This window comes from Aquila chrysaetos, chromosome 6, assembly GCF_900496995.4.
Source record: "Aquila chrysaetos chrysaetos chromosome 6, bAquChr1.4, whole genome shotgun sequence".
Taxonomy (NCBI): domain Eukaryota; kingdom Metazoa; phylum Chordata; class Aves; order Accipitriformes; family Accipitridae; genus Aquila; species Aquila chrysaetos.
In genome coordinates, this window is record NC_044009.1 from 33,326,556 (window position 1) to 33,347,058 (window position 20,503).

Here is a 20,503-nt window from a genome sequence, read left to right on the forward strand (position 1 = left end):
AGGCAAAGATTCATGCTGAGTCTAATGACTGTATACCTATTTCGTGTATTATAAAAAGGTGAGTCAAAGCTGGGAGTGGTTGTGATGCTTTTCATGTCTGCCATTCTGTGATACTTGTTTGAGGTGAGATGTCTGGACTCTTCAGTTCTATTGTCTTTACAACAAATATACAATGACCAGGAAAAAGCGGTTTCTGTTTTTTCCTTCACATTTTCAGCATTTTGGGTTTTTTGTTTGGTTGGTTTGCTTAGTTTCTCTAGTCTATAGTTTATTTCAAGCTTGGTTCTTGATCTCCTTGCAGGTTGTGGTTTGCTTTCCCAGTTCATCTGAGCCTTTTTCCCTGTTCAGATGTTCATTTGTCTTAGTCTCTCAGTGCAAGACCTAGACACACGATGGGCTGTACCAGTAGACAGTAACTTTACCTGAAGAAAGGATGCATATTCTCAAATGGCAGCCACTTAACTTGATCCATTGCATGGGCTTCTGCTGTAAACCCTAGACTCCGCTAAGGGTAGTTTTCAGGAGTTGCCTCACTTCTGTATCTTTATGTCCATTCCAAGGTGGGAACTGTGTTCTTGAGGAGCACAGTCTACTTGTTGACTGTTAGTTCTGGGAGTTTGCCTTCATAGCCTTAGGTGCTTAGCGAGGTGTAAAGCTTCAAGGAAACGTCTTGGTCATTTCATGCACCTCTACCACGTAGTGCCCGTTTCCTGCTGTGGGACGGTCATGGTATGAATTCTGTTTTGTAGCAGCTTTAGGGAAAACCAGCACTGACCATATGGAACTGACAGAGTGACTCTGAAGAAAATAGAAGGAGAAGTTGAGATGTTATATTAGTCTCTGAGTGGTTTATTGGACATTCTTTATCTCGGAGGTTTTCTTTCATCTGGAGGTGCTCCTAAAAGCATACTCTTTTCTGCAAGCATTGTTCTCCATTAGATTTGACTGATGGCTTGCAGTCTTATTTGGAGGAGTATTAGAGCTAAAATTGGGACAATGCAACCGTAAAGGTTGTGGAAGGTAAGTAAATTTAGGGACTTCCCATTCCAAGCCCTGATCAGAGAATCTAAGCAGTGAACTGTAATTTGCCAGTGAGCGTGCCATAACATAAAATGTGTTGTATAGAAGCAACTGTACTTTTTCTGGCAGGAGAATTTTGTGACAAATCAAGAGTGACAACAAGAGTCCTTGTTCTTACCGAATATTAAAATACATAGACTTTTGCTGATGCTAGTTAGTATTCAATTCAGTTGTTGAATCACAAGAACAATACAGCTGTGCAGAGCGTGTTTTGATACAGCTGTAGCATAACTTTTGACTCCTTGATCTAAAACTTTAAGTGACTGAAAAAATTCTAGAATTTGTTTCAAGCAATTTGTTAGAAATGTGTGTGTATGGAGGAGGTAGGATGCAGCGAACAGCAGTGAAAGGTGGTTAAGATGTAGTGTATGTAGTTACAGGTGGTGTTCTTCCATTTTCTGAGTGTGACAGTCATTAAGGGGGAGAATCTCTAGAAGCTGATAAACAAAATAGCCTTTCCTGTTTTGGAAAAAGCTAAAAGTGTGGGGTTTTTGTGAGAACAGTTCCAATTCATTGGGCAGTGTAAAGCAAAGGATTTCCAGTCAGTTCTTTTTCTGTCAGCTTCAGACTTGGGCTAGAAGAAGCCAGGATGGGAATGGGTGAATCCAAGATGTGAAAGAGAAGTCTCTCTGAAAATGAGAAAAGCAGATCACCTTGTGTTGTGGTATGAAATAAATATAATTTTAAAGATAAGCTAGCAAGTGGACTTACAATCAAGTATTGCAGAATGTTAAGATGTGTGCTTGCAATAAACACGTACATACACTGTTGTAGTGGTATGTACTATGACACTGTTGATTTTAACTGATACCATGCAATGTTTCCACATAATGATGAACAGATAATTTAGGGACTCGGGAATTTATTGCTCTTTGGTAATAGCACACAGGAAAATGGAAACTCATATGTTGTAGGATGTTAGCTGTTAAGGTTTTGTTTTTAAATACAGATTTTTAATGAAATCTCTAATGAAAATATATACCTTATTACACATTACTCATTGTTAAATTCTTTGTTTTCACTGATCTCTGGAAGAAGGTGGGTTTTTGTTTTGTTTTGTTTTGCTTTAAGAGACTAGATGCCGAGTATCAGATCATAGACAGGAAAAAAAGCTTCACATACATAGAAAATAAATCCTGTGCTCACCTATAGGCTATTTTGCTGTGCTGGTGGGGGTGGGAAGAGTAATGGTCCTATTTCTTGAGTATTTTCATTTCAGTCTATCACAAGGTTATGCAGAGTGGCTTTACAACATCTCTGTAGCTACTACAACAAGAAAAGCTGTGTATTCCAGTTCTCAAGCTAAAAGAAAAATAATTCATGTGGAATAGATATGTCAATCGATTGTTAGTATTCGGATTAAGAGCAATAAAAATGAAAGTCAGGCTGCATTTCACTAAAGGAAAGAAAACAAAATATCATCCATAATTATACTTGGATGGGCAGGTGAAACCGGCCTTTCAGACTGGCCCATGGACAATAGACAGTATTGTAAAATACTGCACTTTTCATGTGTTTGATTAAGTAATGATCAAGTCCCAATTTGGGAGCTTCAACTTGCAAACTAACTTGAAATGTGGATTACTGAACATTTATGTCTTATGAAATACTTCCCCTCCTTCTTTTTTTTTTTTCTTTTAAAGAAAATACATATGCCCTGAAACATATAGCAGTGATTTTTTTGAGTGACTTGCATTGATAACTTCACTTATTGCTGGACTGTGATGGGCAGAATCAGATAGTAATGCTGCAGTTGTCTCCAAGCTTTTTCCTAGCAAGTAGTGTTTGATTTTGAAGATGTACAGTGGTGATGCTGTGAAACCATCCCAAAAAGATGGGAACTGAATAAACAGGAGGAAATTCGGTACGTTCATGATCGTTGCTTAGTATAGAAGACAAATTTGTTCTGTGAGTATTAAAGATGAGTGTTGGGCTGGGAATGCTTATAGGCAAAAGTAGGGGCTTAAATATTTTGTATACCTGTTGGCCAAAACTGATGTATTATTGTAAACAAAACAAATTAATGTAGTTGATGTAGGCCTGAACTCTTGATCAACTGTTCTTTGGTTGAGCAGGTGATGTGCAAGGTTTTGGCTGTCTGCTACTTTGGCATAGCAGTGGAGCAGCATTATTGTGATAATCGAGAAAGCATTATAATAATTGCTTGGGGTGAGAGGTCAAAGGCAAGAAAAGCTCTAGAAGCTTTATCACAGCAGCCTTTTTCCGCTTGTGATATGATCATAGTAGAGCTAGATCCTTTTCTGACTCTGAGTGAAACTAAAATTAAGTGCTGCTTGTGTTTTGGCATACATAATTTTGTAAAGTTTGATATAAAAAAAAATGTGTAGTTGCTCTTTGTATAAACCAGTGTTCTTCACGGTGCCATAAGTCAAATTAACAAACTTAAGCCTATCTGTTGTGCAGTAGAAGGTTTTTATTGTAATATGTTTAATGAACTTTTTCAGTACCTGAGAGATGACTGAATTGCAGGTGAGGGTCCCTTATGACCTTTCCTGTCCTAGGTGATTGCTATAGAGAACTTGAGAGATGGTTATGATGTTGGAGGTTAGATCGAAAATAATTTCAGTGAGAGGGCTGTCAAGCTGTCTTTGTATAGTGTCTCATGTAATTGTGTTCAAAAGGGGAGGTGCTGTAAATATTAATATTCCTTGATACCAAGATTTGAAGAGGTGATGTTTTTTATGCTGTAGCCTTCGGTTGTGCACAAATCTAGTAGATAGATTTCCTCTTTTTTTTTTTCTCCACTTTTTTGGGGAAAGTGATCCTTACTGAAAGGAACTGCTGGCGATAACTGGAATATCCAGGTCACTGTCAGTTCAAGTATTTCTCATTATTTTAAAGTGCCTTCCTCTAGTTACTGATAGTTAAAAATATACTGCTTGTAACTTTCTAACAGGAATTTTTTGAAAATCAAATAAATAGATGCTTTATTTATTTACTGTGCCAGACCTTTGTTTTAAAAAGGGCTTCCACACATTCAGATCACTGACACTATTATTTTTTTTGGCAAGCAGGAGATATATTGAGATACAGTAATGACACTTTATTCTGTAGAAGTGGGATCTGAAGCACATAAAATGTTGACTTTATGGCCTTGCATTTGATTTTAAAAGATGTATTGTTTTTCTTAAAATGATAAAGTCTTCTATCTGCATTGGGCTGAAAGAATTCTTTAATGTCTTTACAGGAATTGTATTCTGTCACAAAGACTGGTGGGAATTGCAGGTGGGACTTCAGAAATCTAAATTTTGAAGAGATATGAATCAATTCTCTTGGGAACAATATCATCTCACAAGATGAGGGCTAGCTGAAAGACTTGGCATAAGCAGTGGGCTCCAGGTGCACTGGTAACAAGGGAAATATAAACTCTGCCCAGGCTGTACCAGCTTGTGTTTGTGGGACCCTGTGAGAGTGTTGTGGGTGTCCCTCGGGCTGCCTTTTCCAGGGCTAGGAAGAATCAGAGAAAAAAGGGGGGGGGGGTTGTTTGGTTGGTTGGATTTTTTTTTCCTTTCCTGCTTTGTCTTAAACAATTGGTTAAACAGAAGATGACAGTCAAGCAGTTCCAGCATAATAGGTAGCTGGAATTGTTTACCTCGTGATAAACAGCGGGGAGCACATCCCTTCAGGTGAGCGGAGATTGGCAGTTTTAACGTCTGGTGTAGGGAAGGTCAGTCAGTTGGAGCTGGGACCTGTGGAGACTAGGAAGGAGTGAGGACCCACATTGTGTAGGATACTGCAGCACAATTTCCAGAGGAGTTCTTATATTATCAGTTGTGGCCTTATTTGGTTAAAATTTCGCTTTTAGCTGCCTCTATGTCATAGCTTAAATAAGCTGTACTTTGATTCTTCCCGCAGCTTTCCTTTAGTTCTGTGGTAGCCATGAAAATAAAGAGCATGTTTTTGGCTGTTCTAACTCCTTCTAATATTTACTTTGAAAATTAGATTAGGTCTGCTTAGCTCCTAGCATATCTGGAAGCTATCTGAACATGAAAGGTGCTGTGAGTGAGACCATTTACTCAACACCTTTTTTCTGACCTCTAAAATATGATAGCAAATTTATTCTCTTTGTTATGGTTGTATTTTGTCTTACTAAAAATCAAGGGTTTTCTTCTCTTCAGAAGAAACTACCTTACACTCTCTGTGTCTTTTTAGCAAATTCAGTAAAAACCAGCAGCTCTCCAGGTTTGCTGAGTACCTGGTAGAGGTGAAGCGGCAAAAGAGAACTGGGCTTTTGTTTGTTTGTTCTTTATGATGCATAAGTGTTTGAAATGGTGGCATAGACTTGGAGTTATGTGGTTAATGCTGGTTTTACTTTTTGGTGTTTGAATAAAATGGCATGTGGAGGATGTCTTTGTAAGAGAAATCACCTGTGTCAGCTTCTTGGAGGGCCCATAGTGCAAAAGAGGAGAGGAGGGTTTTGTTGGTTAAAACTACCTTGCAAGTATATTTCCACCATCCTGTCACTTGCTGCTCTTGATTTGCACCTGTAGATGTAATCATGGTAATGAATTGTTCTTGCTGCCCGATACCAGTGCTGGCGGTGCAGGGCTTCTGTTACCTGTCAGGCAGCCTCTCCTGTGGCAAGGTAGAGACACAAACTCAAGAAAAGAAAAAGCTGTAAGACCAAATGTAAATACTTTGGGGTAAGAATGAGAGAATTGGTGAAAAATGAAGAAAAAAGAGACATGGCATCTGGAAACAGAAAATTAAAGTATTGGGATCCCTGTTGTTTAATAAGAGATTGCCAAAAACTCAGCATAACTTCTGAGAAAGTATACTTGGAGATTTTTCCTCCTTTGTGCGGGGTGGGAAATGTAAGCAAAACTAACCATGAAGAATATGCAGATGTGCTAGAGATGGGTAGGGGCACATAGCTCTGTACGTGGAGATTCAGCCGACCTCTTTAGACTGCCTGACCCCGTGTGTGTGTGTGTGTGTGTGTGTGTGTGTGTGTGTGTGTGTGTGTTCTTTATAAATATGTAGAACTTCATCTATCTGGCTGTTGCACACAAGTTTTGACAAAAGTATTTTATCAGTTCTAGCTCTCTACAGTTGTATTGGGTTTGTGTGGCAAGGTTTTGGTAGCGGGGGGGTTACAGGGCTGGCTTCTGTAAGAAGCTGCTAGAAGCTTCCCCTATGTCTGACAGAGCCAATACCAGCCGGCTCTAAGACGGACCTGCTGCCAGCCAAGGCTGAGCCCATCAGTGGTGGTGGTAGCACCTTTTGGGTAACAGATTAAAGAAGGGGAAAAGGTTGCTGCAGAACAAAAAACGGCAGCTGGAGAGAGGGGTGAGAACATGTAAGAGAAACAACCCTGCAGACCCCCAGGTCAGTGAAGAAGGAGGGGGAGGAGGTGCTCCAGGTGCCGGAGCAGAGATTCCCCTGCAGCCCATGGTGAAGACCATGGTGAGGCAGGCTGTCCCCCTGCAGTCCATGGAGGTCCACGGTGGAGCAGATATCCACCTGCAGCCTGGGGAGGACCCCACGCTGGAGCAGGTGGGTGCCCGAAGGAGGCTGTGACTCTGTGGGAAGCCCATGCTGGAGCAGGCTTCTGGCAGGACCTGCGGATCTGTAGAGAGAGGAGCCCACGGAGCAGGTTTTCTGGCAGGACTTGTGACCCCGTGTGGGACCCACGCTGGAGCAGTGCACTCCTGAAGGACTGCAGCCCATGGAAGGGACCCACACTGGAGCAGTTCATGAAGAACTGCAGTTCGTGGGAGGGACCCCATGCTGGAGAAGTTCATGGAGGACTGTCTCCCACGGGAGGGACCCCACGCTGGAGCAGCGGAAGAGTGTGATGAGTCCTGCCCCTGAAGAAGATGAAGCAGCAGAGACAATCTGTGATGAACTGACCATAACCCCCATTCCCCATCCCCTTGCGCTGCTGGAGGGGGTAGGCAGAGAATGCGGGAGTAAAGCTGTGCCCGGGAAGAAGGGAGTAGTGGAGGGAAGGTGTTTTGAGATTTGGTTTTATTTCTCATTACCCTACTCTGGTTGACTGGCAATAAATTAAGTTAATTTTCCCCAATTTGGGTCTGTTTTGCCCATGACGGTCAACTCACCACAACAGTGTAAGTTAGACTCTGTATAAATCCACATTTTACTGATATGGACCGTGCATTTATTGCTGTGTGTGATTAAGTGCTCTCCAGTTATAGTAGAGTTCCAGCAATGAAACTTTGTTTTTCTGCTTAATGGAAAATAGAGTCCACTAGTATTTACAAACAAATCTTTCTGTGGCATGTAGTCTTCAAAGATTAAATTCTGAGTTCAGTTGCAACAAATATCTTTTAACAGTCATTTGAAGTCACTTAAAGATGTAAGAATGAGGAAAGAAGGGGAAAAGCAGTACTGCTTCACTTTGGGTTTGGTTGGGTTTTGGTATTAATGTCATTGGGTGAGTTTTTAGGGTTTGTTTTGGTTTGTTTTTTTTTTTTTTTTTTTTTTTTTAATAGTTGTATTGATGCTCTGTATTGACTAATAATTTCTTTTTGGCAGTTATATGAGCTAAAAATCATGCAAAAAAACTCCCCAAACAAGTTGGGGAGGAGCAAAAAGAAGTTTGATTCATACATTTTGCAATGTTCACATAACCCAGAAACAACCCAGGCAAGCTGCTGTAGAGACCAAAGTTAAATTTGCAGTTAACGCCACACGTTTTGGATTGTATGCGGAGTACACTGAAACTAATTTAAAACATTAACAGAGAGGAGGTATAAATTTTGACGGCAGATCCTCATTTGGTGTGTTTGGAGGTCTGTGAGTACTCCCGATTAGCTCTGAGAGGCTGCGAATAGTTAATTATTCAGCACAGAGTTCTGAAGTTCAAAACTCTAAGCACTTTCAGCAACAGATGGTCATGTGAAGTCTCATTACGCAGTCTTTTGCAATGCTGCTGTGGACCTTGTTTGCTCTTCACTGTGAGTGACTTTAAACTTTTCTTTCCCAAGGAAGATGTGTGTTTCTAATTCTTGTATGCTAGATCTTTGGTTTAATTCTGTAGGACAATTACAGAAGTTAATTTCTTTGGTTACGTTTAAAGTAAAAAAACTTTGGTACAGCTCCAGAATCTAAATTGCAAGCATATTTTTGAAACCTTTGTGTATTATGTTTGAAATGTATTTTAGTTTTCTGTGAATGTGACTCCATTCAAGCTTTTTAAAAGAATGTTTATAAGAAATTTAAAAGTTCTCATGACGTAGCATGTCTCCACAGTGTGTTTTGGCTTTGTTTCTAATGGTGAAATTCTTAATAATAGTATGTTTTCCTTGTGAAAATTCTGGTGAGTTGTAGAAAGTTATTTCAATAAAAGGGGATGATGGACTATACGTTGTAGGACAGGAGAGTCCTACCTTCAGAATTTACTGTAACATAAATATATTAAGACATGTAGAGCGTTTTCCTTTTATACCATTTTTGATTTTTTTTTTTTTTTTTAAGTGAAATAAGTGAAACCTATTTAGTGATTGCTCTTTGCATTCAAGAATACACTGGCTTATACTCTTGATGGGAAAGGATAGCGAGAAGATAAAACAGGAAATCAGCATATTTTGAGGGGGAAATATGAAAGCATATTGTGACTGAAATGTCAAGAAATATTATGACGTAGTATTGGTTATACTGCTATTTTATTACTGTATAGAATTAAATAGACTAGAGCTGGTAGGAGTTGTTTGAATGATTTTAATAATCAAAAGAAAAATCTGGGGAGGAAAAGTGATTATTCCCTCACCAATCTATCCTATATATTAAACATACTGTCAGTGCAATTTGGCTTCATACTGCATAGTATAGTATTTCTGTTTATACTAATCCAGTAAATCTGTATGGAGAATGCACAAATAGGGTCCTTTGCATAACCCAAAGGAGAAAAAAAAGTAATTAATTTACTTTTTTTAATGTATATTAAAAAAACTTTTTTGTTTTGGGCTTGATGTTTATTGAGTTTGGTTTTTTTTTTAATATGATAGATAGTTTAGCCAGTTGTATCTTCTGTCACCACTGATTGTATATTTAAAATATTTTCTCATCCCTTTCTTGCACATATCACTTAACACAGTCTAAGTGAAAAGAATTAAGTGTGGTTCATTCTTGTTCTGAGACTTGTTAGTTTGCCAGTATGGAATCACATGTATAAATGCCTACTTGACTTTTAATTTTTGTCCTTTTATTTCAGAAGAAAATCTAAAGCACCGCCTCCTCCATCTGAAACAAAACCCAGTGGTGTTTCTCTGTTTGATGACACAGAATCAGCCAACCTCATCATGGAACAGAAAGAGAATGTAATCGATAAAGACATTGAACTGTCAGTGGTCCTGCCAGGAGATGTGATCAAGTATACTACAGTTAATGGGAGGTAAGTTATACTTAATTTTCCTTTCTTGCTCTAGTTTACTTTGACCTCCATCCAGGTTTTAATCACTCTAGTAAAATACATGAGTTGTGTAAGCCTGAACATTGAGTGTGTCCAAAGAAGAGCAACGAAGTTGGTAAAGGGTCTAGAGCACAAGTCCTGCGAGGATTGGCTGAGGGAACTGGGGTTGTTTAGCCTGGAGAAAAGGAGACTGAGGGGAGACCTTATCGCTCTCTACAACTACCTGAAAGGAGGTTGTAGTGAGGTGGGTGTCGGTCTCTTCTCCCAAGTAACAAGGGATAGGACAAGAGGAAATGGCCTCAAGTTGTGCCAGGGGAGGTTTACATTGGATATTAGGAAAAATTTCTTCACTGAAAGGGTTGTCAGGCATTGGAACAGGCTGCCCAGGGAAGTGGTGGAGTCACCATCCCTGGAGGTTTTGAAAAGACGTGTAGATGTGGCGTTTAGGGACATGGTTTAGTGGTGGACTTGGCACTGTTAGGTTAACAGTTGGACTTGATGATCTTAAAGGTCTTTTCCAACCTAAATGATTCTATGATTCTACTATGATTTCGGGGTAGCTGTGGAAACATATACTTTATACATTTACCTACCTTTTGGGAAGACTGTTTTTTGAGATTCAGAAATTCTGTATGGCACCTATCAGGATGTGTAGCCATACCTGTTGCTCTTTCTAGTCATTGCAAATCTATAGAAAAATACTGGTTTGTAAGAGTTACTGAATTTTCCCACATAAGTTTTCCTTTTAGACTTAAGATGAGTTCCTGCATCCTATTTGGGTACAAAGTCTCATGTTCAGCACTTGCTCAGCACTACTACCTATAGACTACTAGCAGTCCTAAAAAAAGGTGTCATCGCTTCAGGCAAAATCTATAATGCTTCAGAGAAATAGTTTCTAGCTACAGCTTTGGACATTTTTTTTTTTTTAAACAAATATATTTTCTTAACTGGTTTTAATTTGAAATACATATTTCAGTCTGCTAATTGGTAGTATAGATTGTACATGTAACTTTGAGGTCACCTTTAGTTCAGAAAGACCGGGACATTGACTGGTGACTTGAAATCATAAATCCTGGGACTTAAAATGTTATATTAATTATCATAGACCATCTATGAAGAAGGCTGCTATGCAAAGCCTTGTATGGATCAGAGCAATTAGGATGCCAGTTGGTTGCTTTTGTAAGCTGAAATAAAGAAACTATCTGTATATTGTGCCCGTGTTAGTGCATTGCCAGTGTCTTCCCTGCTGAAAGCAAGCAGGCTGATTTATTTAATTTACTCATTTAAACCAGGTAATGTAAATGCATAGTTACAACTACTTCACTTCTTAGTGAGAGATAAAGTCTGGCTCCAGTCTGTTTGCATGCTTTGTCATTTGCTAGCATTCATGAGGTCGTTGCTTAGACATCAAATACCAGCTTGTTCACCAGAGCTGCAGTGGAACTTTTGTGGATTTCTCCCATGTGATTTTCAGGATAACTTAAATCTGTGGTTATATTTGTCAGAAGAAATTTTCTGAAATAATTGGTGGCTACTATGACGCTTTATCGTGTTTGTGCTAGCATGTTTACAGCAAGGAACATTGCTGTCTGTAAATACGGTGCCTTCCCCTGCTTTTAAAATTTTTTTAAAGGTGAGACTCCATGTGTATACTGTCAGGCACTTCTCTTTCTTCTTTTCACTCCCTTTGTCCACACTTGAGTACAGTGTGCCCTCTATCTTGCTTTGATCAGAACAAAGTGACAGAAACCAATGTTGCATATATCTTCACTTGGTCAAATTACATTGTGTATAATTACTCAGTGTTCAAGGTAGGGCTCACAGGCTTATCAGGAAGCGCACACGTTTCCCCATCAGTTTTATTATCCCACAGTTACTATTTTGGGTTTTTTTTCCAATCAAGATACTGTATGTGATTAATTTCATAAATGGCTCTCTTGCAAATAAGAACCTATATTAGCACTGCCAGCCTCACTCAGAATGAGGGGAGGTACTGTGCAGGACCTGCAGTCCACTGTGAAACATCCTTCAAACTATCTTCTAGTTTTGCTCTGACTTGATAGTTGAATTTTGTGGACAAATAGGCAAGATTCCTCTAGAAATGACATAGATAAATTGCTGGTTTGTCTCTTTCCTGTACATAATCAGAGATGAGCAGCTTCAAAGCTCCTGAGGAGAGAATACCTTTTAAAATCTCATACTAGAAAAAGCAAAACTGTGTGCTCAAATGCCATAGTCCACTAGAAGAAACTCCTCTACTGTTGTCAGATGAAGTTGTGTTGGTTTGCTCTCTGCTTTGGCATAGTGGATAGCAAGAGCTATGTAGAACAAAGCAAGATGTTACATACATAAATATCCTGAGCGAGTAGAAGTAGGCAGAAGAGGATCAGAATGAAATCCAAAAGGGGTTTTAGAGAAAAAGATTACAAGAGAGAATAATTTTTGATCCTTGAGTTGATCTGTGGGCAGCTAAAGCAAAAAACCTGAGAGACTGAGAAAAGGAAGGAGGACTGAAACGGGTCATTTCTCATTCTGAAACTTCAGGCATGGGTGGATTCTCTTATTTAAGCCTAGACACCAATTTCTATTTTGCAGTAGTTGGTGATAGTGATTCAGCTCATCAGTTCAGAATCTGACAGTGACATTCGCACTCTCCTATCACCAGGATTCCTGCAGGGGGGTCGAGGCAAGCAGTTATTTAAAAGCACACATGCATAACCCCCCCCAAAAAACATGGTAAGAGCAGTGAGTGATAGGAAGTGAAAGGTACAGTCTTTTGGAGGAAGGAATGAGTGAAGCACCTTCTTTTTTTGCGCCTTCTTTTTTTCTTCTTTTTTTTTTTAATTGGAATGTTTTTCAGAGTGGAGTGTATGAATCTTCTCCATTGGTTCTAAATATAGCATAGGACTGAAGAATTTTCTGCAGCCAAAGAAGAAAAAAAAATGACTTGAACTATTTTATTTAGCAGCCTGATCATTTTAAGTTAGTTTTTTGTTTTCCCACAAGGAAGAAATGCAGAGTTTGAAAAAGTTTTCTCAAAATTGAATAATTAGTTTCAGTTGTGTGATTCAGTAAATTAACTTAGAGATTTCAAGGGCCAATATGATAGTGACATGCATTTTATTTGGAAATGTTGTGTCAGACAAATAGTTTTGCAGGGTTGCATGTTTAGGGCTTCAGTTTCAGATGCCTCTCAGAGACCTTAGCTTTGCTGAATTTGTTTTCTTAGAGTCCTTTGTGAGTTTCCATTTGATCCATTCTTGGGTATTTTCAGTCATTAGGGTATTCTTAATAAACTGTTGGTTTACTCTGTATAGCTAGCCAGTGAATAACAAGCTTTGTGGTGTTGCCCTACTTTTCAAAACCTATTGTACTTAACATTTGTTAGTAACAAATTCTGGGGGGTTTGGTGTTTTTTTTGTTGTTCTCCATGAAAACAAATGTCTTTTTCTCTTTAGAGAATAGGATTAGTAAATATTTTTGCAAGGAAGGCCATGAAGCCATAGGCTTAAGTAATCAGAGATCTATAGAAAGCCAAAGTGTGTGTAGGGCTCCCCCCCCCCCCTTCTTCTCCCCCCTGCCCCCCTTCTCTATTCCATCCCTACCTAGGAATACTTTTGGTGGTAACTGACAGATTTATTTGTTCAGTGGTGCTTACTGTGAGCCTCATGATAGGAAGATCTTGTTCCTAAAGTTTGATCGTGTCAGAATCTCAACTTTCAAGTAGCAAGTTTCTAGCCCTTGTTTTTGGAGAGGTGTGTAGAAATTTGATGCATTTTTTTCCTTTCAACACTTGATCCAGTATTTGAAGTGACACTTTTTACTGTTGGTTACAAACATAACATGGCTTGATACCTTCTAGGTGAAGGTTAATTGTTTAACTATCAGTTATGTGATGTAATGAGAAGCTGCTATTCCCCACTTTTTATTGTTGTTTAGTCAGGTAGGAATAACCAGGGGAAAATAGATGAGAGATGAAGGGGTGCAGGAATATGTAAATAAATTTATGATCTGAGATTTCTGGAAAACTAAGTAATGTAATGAAGTTAAAGATGTTGCAGATAAAGATTTTACTGAAATTAGATAAAGGAGGACAAGCAGATGATGTACTCCGAGAGTGCTGATGGCCACTTCTTGGAGTTTTACTAAGTATTAATTATGGCAGCTGTTAAATTTATTGTGATACATGTATTCCTCTACCTGCAATCCTTGAAGGCTTTAGCAAAAAATAGTTTTACAAGTTTTGGAGGATGTGATTACAAAAAAAGGTTGCTTTTTGTATCGCTGTAGGAATGTCTGTCTAAAGCAATTGTTGAACATATCTTGGCCTCCAGTAGAGGGGGGACTTAAAGTCTAGCATCCTCCAGTCAAGCAGGGCATTTCTGGAAGTACCAATGGAAAGCAAATTCGCACTGAATCACTGTTTTCATGTACTAATTTGCATGTACCTCTCTGTTGTTTGTGAGCAGCTATGTTCCTTACTTACCATTCTGTCACTTCATGTGACTCTGGTTAACGTGAGGGCTTGCCCCTGTCACCGTGGTGCATTTCCACAGGACAGCTTTCTGTGATCTTTGCTTGTGAATTCTCATCGTGGTCGTCTTCGGTGTTCTTACCATTCTCCAATAACTGAAGGCCAGAGGAAGCGTAGCTTTTAAAGCTAGTCAGTGTATAAAAATGCACCAGAAAAAAAAAAAGTAACGGGTAACTTATTGGCTAGGCTGATAACCAGAAAGGTGACTACAGAAGTAGTGTCTGCTGTCTCCTCTTGCTCCCTCCTCCCCCCCCGCCCTGCCCCCAGTGAAATGGGGGAATGACATGATTTGCATTTGCAGCTCTTTTCTTATTAGGGCGAGATGGATGTACTTGTTCTATTATGGGTTCGAAGTACGAGAAATAGAGTAGTTTCTTCTTTCTTCTAATCGGTGCAGGCTGTAATATATGCGAGAGAAGAATTGAAATAAACTCTCTGGTTTAGCTATGTGAAAAGGGAGGAATAGTTATTTTTCTGCAGTGCTCAGTGCATTTCTCATGGAATCCCTCAGGGTGATATATATCATCTAGATGAAGGCACAGGAGTATATTACATTCCCCCAGTGGGATGGGGGAGAAAATCGGGAAAAAGAAGCAAAATCCACGGATTGAGATAAGAATGTTTTAATAGAACAGAAAAGAAGAAACTAATAATGATAATGATAACACTAATAAAATGACAACAGCAATAATGAAAGGATTGGAATGTACAAATGATGCGCAGCGCAATTGCTCACCACCCGCAGATCGACACCCAGCTAGTCCCCGAGTGGCGATCCCCCGACCCCACTCCCCCCAGTTCCTATACTAGATGGGATGTCACATGGTATGGAATACCCCTTTGGCCAGTTTGGGTCAGCTGCCCTGGCTGTGTCCTGTGCCAACTTCTTGTGCCCCTCCAGCCTTCTCTCTGGCTGGGGATGAGAAGCTGAAAAATCCTTGACTTTAGTCTAAACACTACTTAGCAACAACTGAAAACATCAGTGTTATCAACATTCTTCACATACTGAACTCAAAACATAGCACTGTACCAGCTATTAGGAAGACAGTTAACTCTATCCCAGCTGAAACTAGGACACTATGCTACCAGAATACTTGCATCTGTTATGAGATTACATCTAGAATTTAAGATTTCTGATAAAGCCATACCAGCCAAACCCTATATTAATTTTCTGTTAGACACTTCAGTGTACTTTTCAACATCGCATTTGATTGCTTCACAGACTTTTGAATTATTTTCATAATATGCTTATGAGACAGAGCAGGTGATAGATTTCCCTGTTTGTAGCTGTAACTGAGACATGCAGAGGGCATCAAAATGAAATGCTCCTTACAGATGATTACCCAGCTCTAAAAATTATTGAGGAATGACCAGTTCCAGTGACCTGATAGTACTATAACCTTATTCAGTGGCTGTAACATGCAAGGTTAGGATATTCTTCTTACCTTTGGCCTATTTAAACTTCTATGACACTTCTGTTTAAAGTACAGCTTTAGTAAATTTATTCCAGTAGCAACTGGGAATTATCAGCCTATCTTAATACACTGTTCTGCATGTTCTTCACTGAGCACTGAGAGAACAAGGACATACAGTTAGTGACTACATACGAAAAATTCAGTTTGCCATACTTCATTGTGAAAAGGACATCTGTTGCATCACACAGAGCTTCTCAAGAAATTGCATTCAACTACAATATTGTCATTTAGCTTCTTTCCCTCTGTCTGTATTAAATATCTGGTACTCATGTTGGGATCCCTAATGCAAGACCTCCTTAAAAGGTGACATCCTCAAACTTCATTTCTTCTGCTTCCTCCAAATGGCTCATGCTCAGAATTTCTGAAAATAAAGTCCCTTGTAACCTCAGAATGGATATAAAAATTTCAAGCTTTGGAAGGAACAGCTTTTGCTGTTTTTAATGAATACCGTTTATCACCACTGCAACAGTTCCCATTAAATGTCAAATGAGGTGGCTAATTCACATGTCCCTGCTGACCTCGGGAAAAGCATCACTTCACACAAGCAAAAATTTCCCCCTTTGCTCAAGTACTTGGCATACTTTTGTGCGAGCTGGTTTCATTTTCTTTTTAGTGGTGCTTTTTGGGGTTTGGCTTGCCTTTTTTCTTTTTGATGTTGAAGATGTTTAAAGTTGGTGCCTGGCAGTAATTATTTAGTCATGGAAGGGAAAGGATGACTTGGGTTAAATGTTTAGCAGCACGTTTTGTTATGGCCTGCTTAATTGTCATCTGTTGTGACAGTTCCATTTGTCTTTTACAGGAAGCCCATGATGGACTTGCTGATCTTTCTCTGTGCACAGTACCACTTAAATCCATCAAGTTATACCATAGAGTTGGTATCAGCAGAAAACAGCCAGATTAAATTTAAACCCAACACACCAGTGGGAATGCTTGAAGTGGAAAAGGTGATTGTAAAGCCAAAACAAATGGATAAGAAGAAACCTGCTCCAGTTATACCAGAGGTGAGCACTAAAATTAAAGTGTATTGAGAAATTAGAATCACTATTGTATGCAATAAGTTAAGCTGGTAGCTGAGCCTCTTGTTTCAGCTTTTCCTGTTGTGTCTCATCCTCTCACCATGTACCCCTGTGAAATGCTTGGCTCCATGTTATTGATAACCTCCTCTTAGGTAAAATATATCTCAGTTTGTTGCAGCAAACATCTTTGCTGCCGAAAGAAGGAAACATTACAATATTATTTGAAATCCCACGCCTTATTGTCCTTTTGACAAGTTGTGCAGATGAAGTGTGGCAGAATACAGCCTTCCACAAACTGAAAATCAACAACTTGTGCCATCTGTCATGCTGCGATATATATGCCCTTCTGATTGTATGTTCATTTTCCTTTAATACATACTGTACTTTTTTGTTGTTACTAGGCTTTTTTTCCTCTTAAGAAGGCGGGAGCTTTTAGAAGTACTAAAGCAACTTCTAGGTGTTGCCTAAATCTTTCCTTCTGCCTTTGTCCTGCTGTATAGAAGAATACTGGTTTTTTAATTTATCTAAAGCACTTGCAAAGGGCCAGGGGATCTCTCCTGCTGCCCTTTTACCTTCATTCTATGCATGTGCACACACGTGTGCACTCGTGGCTCTTTGGCTGACTTCTACAGCTACCTAATGTAACCTAACCTAGTAGGGCATCTCACTCCAGGCATGTACTCTGCCGGACAGGCAAATGACAGATGCTAAAGGAGGAGCAGACTGTTTCATGATTCCTTTTCTTGTGTAGAAGGGAATCACAAAATAGTTCTTAGTTTCTCTTGTAATGTTTCTGAATCTATAACATTGGTGAAGTTGGCCATAAGTAGAATTCCTGTGATTAATGTAAGGCTGTTATAAAAATGCCACTTCTTTCAGAATTTGTGCTGGCATTTATTGGAATTTTCTTCTCTTTAGCAAACAGTAAGGGTAGTGATAAACTACAAGAAGACACAGAAGACGGTAGTAAGAGTCAGTCCACATTCACCCCTTCAAGAACTCATACCAATTATCTGTAGTAAATGTGAGTTTGATCCTTCACACACTCTGCTGTTGAAGAATTACCAGTCTCAAGAACCCCTTGATGTGACAAAATCTCTTAATGACCTTGGACTAAGAGAATTATATGCCATGGATATCAGTCGAGGTAAGATAACTTTTGTAACTTGTAGTTATAGAAAAGATAATTACTTAGTATTTTAATAATGTTGAGGTTTGTTGAGGTTTTTTTTAGTTACGAAGAAATTAATTTCTAGCCATTTAGTATATATGTCATTAGTCTTCCACAAAATTGAAACTGGGACAAGTTTACCTGTACTTATGTTTGAGAAGTGCTATATAAAGGTTTCATTTTCTAAGAAAGCGTTAGGTACCAGCAAAGGTGGCTAAGTACAAACCATCACTTAAAAGCAACCCCTTCCTTACTTTCCCCCAGCCTTTCCCCAAAAAGACCAACTTTCCCTTAGCTCATAAAAAAGACATAGAAGCAAGAGGAGCTGAAAAGAACAAAAACGTTAGAGAAATTTAGTTTTGTTTAAAAACTATTTAAAATTTAAAAAGTGTTAGAATGTTCTGATGGTGTTTATGTATATTTCTAAGTGCTGTTTGCTAATTTTATAGATTGTGAAGGAATAATAATTCTCTTTTTAGTTGTGGTCCAACAGGGGCACAATGAACTAACTTCCTTATATTTGTATATATTTCCTATGTCTGGTTTCACCTTTAGCTGTAAGCTTGTTTTTTTCATGAAGAGTTTATTGTACTGTGATTAAAAATTCTATACAGTGTGATTTGTTGTCTTTCAGACATTTCTCACAGGAAATTCTACCTCAATATAGAATGCAGTAATATGGGCTCACTCTTGGTCTTGACCACTGTTCTATTTGCTTGTTTTTCTTTTCTTCTGCTCTAAAACTTGGGGGGTTTTGTTGTTTTGGGGTTTTTTGTTTGTTTTTGTCCTTTCCCCCCTTCTACCGAAATACAGTAACCTTATCATTTGGTGGTTACAGTTTCAAAAGTTCTCTCAATTACTTCCCAAAGGCCAGTTATCTTGAACAACAGGAGAATGACAGATTTGGAAAAGATATCCTTTTCCCATGAAGAAAACAAAAATTAAGTATCTTTCTCTTCCCCACTGGAAAACAACATATTTTAACTTGCCTAAACATGTTACTTGGACTACATATGCCCCCAGTGCATTGTCTTGTTTGTCGTCTGGCTACTGCTTTCATCTACAGACTGGCAGAGCTGCCTTCTGCACAGTATGACGTGTGCTTCATTTGAGTCAATAGCCAAAAATCCTTAGGAGAGAATGTGAGGGCATATATGCTTTCTACGTGGCAGTGTCTGGCTAGGAAATGTAGGTATACTTCAGCTCCCTCAAGACAAAGTAGTTCAGCATTTCAGTTTTGCAGACAGCTTCAAAGCTCTGAATTTTCAGCTTTCTTCATGAAAGTAAATGGCGAGGTGTACCTTTTACTTAATAGAATTTAAATTCAGATTTTATTTTATTCAGATGATATTTTAATTTTACAATCCTCTTTATTTTCCAAGTTTGGACTGCTGACAATCCAAAACTTAGCGAGCAGACTATTCTATATACCTATTTTCCTTTTTCCTTCAGAAATATAAGTGGAGTGTCTCTCCTTATTTACAAGATTCGAGTCTGTGTTGCATGTCTTCAGGCTCAAGTTCTTAAATGGCTTATAGCATTAGGTAGTAACGATACACATCCTTTTACTTTGGGAAAGTACCCAGTTACTTTTTCCTAATGTTGAAGATTCAGCCTGGCTTTCTGTGTTTGTAACTTATAACTGCATCCTTGATTCAGATTCACATTTTCTGTCTTTCTTTTTGTCTTTCTGTAGCCACATCACCAGTTGATTTAAATTTACCGTCTTTGCAAGGTACGATTTACTGAAACAGGTGGTGAAACTGTAGCACTTACATGACATTACCATCCGCTCCTATTGTAACATCTGCTTAACTGTGACATGAGTAATTATCTCTATCCTATCATAAATGCATATTGTAAAAGATAATACAGAAGTGGATACCCAGCTGTATATAAAGTATTTCTGTATAGTTTTACCCTAGATCGATTGATTACATTTACAGTCATGTTTATATTGATAGTTGTACCAAGAGCCCATAGTGGCCTTGCTGATAATTTCTGTTGCTCATTGCATTTGCATTCAATAGGATTTCTTTAAGAAGGTTAAATCTAGTAAAAATTAAAAAGAGACAACCTTTAGATTTACAAATCATCTGCACAAATAAGACAATGTAAGGAGAATAAATTCTGCAAGATACCAGAATGGACTTGACTATCTTTACCATGACTGCCATGCAGTTACGTGCACAGCACCTCTCAGGTGTTTCGGTGATCTTTCTCTGTAGTCACACCATGGGCAGGCTTGTGCCTGACCTGTCCCACCTCACACTTTGCCATGAATTTAAACTGTTAGGAACTGAGAGCTGGAGAGGTTGATGTTCTTTTTCCCTTTTACAGCCTTTGTGATATGAACCGTAACATATGACGAGTGGGATGGGCTGGATTAGGTGCTAGGGGCATTAGTAGCAGCTGAAACTCATCTATTCCGAGTTCTGAGAAAGACAGGAAGAACACAGATGGTAGGAAACCTGTTCATTTTGCAGTGTTTAGAAAAACTATTATAGGTGACTTGTGTTTTGTATATCCTTCCAGGAGGCTTATGACAGACAGTGAAATTGTAAGAATGCAGGAGAAATAATCTGTGCAATAAATAACATCTAGAACTACTATTTTCTATTTTAGACTCCTACCCATCTGAAAACTTAGATGTTCTGAAGGAGAAAGAAAACAAAGGATTTTTCAGCTTTTTTCAACGAAGCAAGAAGAAAAAAGAACAAGTAAGGTGTAACTTTGTATAAGCAAAACTTCTAGAAACATTCGTATTGAGCAATCAATACTGTTGATTGTTTTCCAGAAAGTATAAGTAACTTGGATTTTTTTTTTTCTTCC

General features: G+C 38.8%; 1 protein-coding gene across 8 annotated transcripts in view; it reads left to right on the forward strand.

The window, feature by feature from the left end:
* COBLL1 (cordon-bleu WH2 repeat protein like 1) overlaps nucleotides 1-20,503 on the forward strand; it is a 90,004-nt gene that overhangs the window by 41,392 nt on the left and 28,109 nt on the right. For 7 of the 8 annotated variants that reach the window (XM_030018212.2, XM_030018209.2, XM_030018213.2 and 4 more), the window contains exons 2-6: nucleotides 9,278-9,457; nucleotides 16,284-16,485; nucleotides 17,419-17,647; nucleotides 19,368-19,406; nucleotides 20,297-20,391. In XM_030018212.2, coding sequence (XP_029874072.1) covers nucleotides 9,278-9,457; nucleotides 16,284-16,485; nucleotides 17,419-17,647; nucleotides 19,368-19,406; nucleotides 20,297-20,391 — 745 coding nt within the window. The remainder of the gene's footprint in view (nucleotides 1-9,277; nucleotides 9,458-16,283; nucleotides 16,486-17,418; nucleotides 17,648-19,367; nucleotides 19,407-20,296; nucleotides 20,392-20,503) is intronic. The other variant, XM_030018211.1, reaches the window with a different exon arrangement.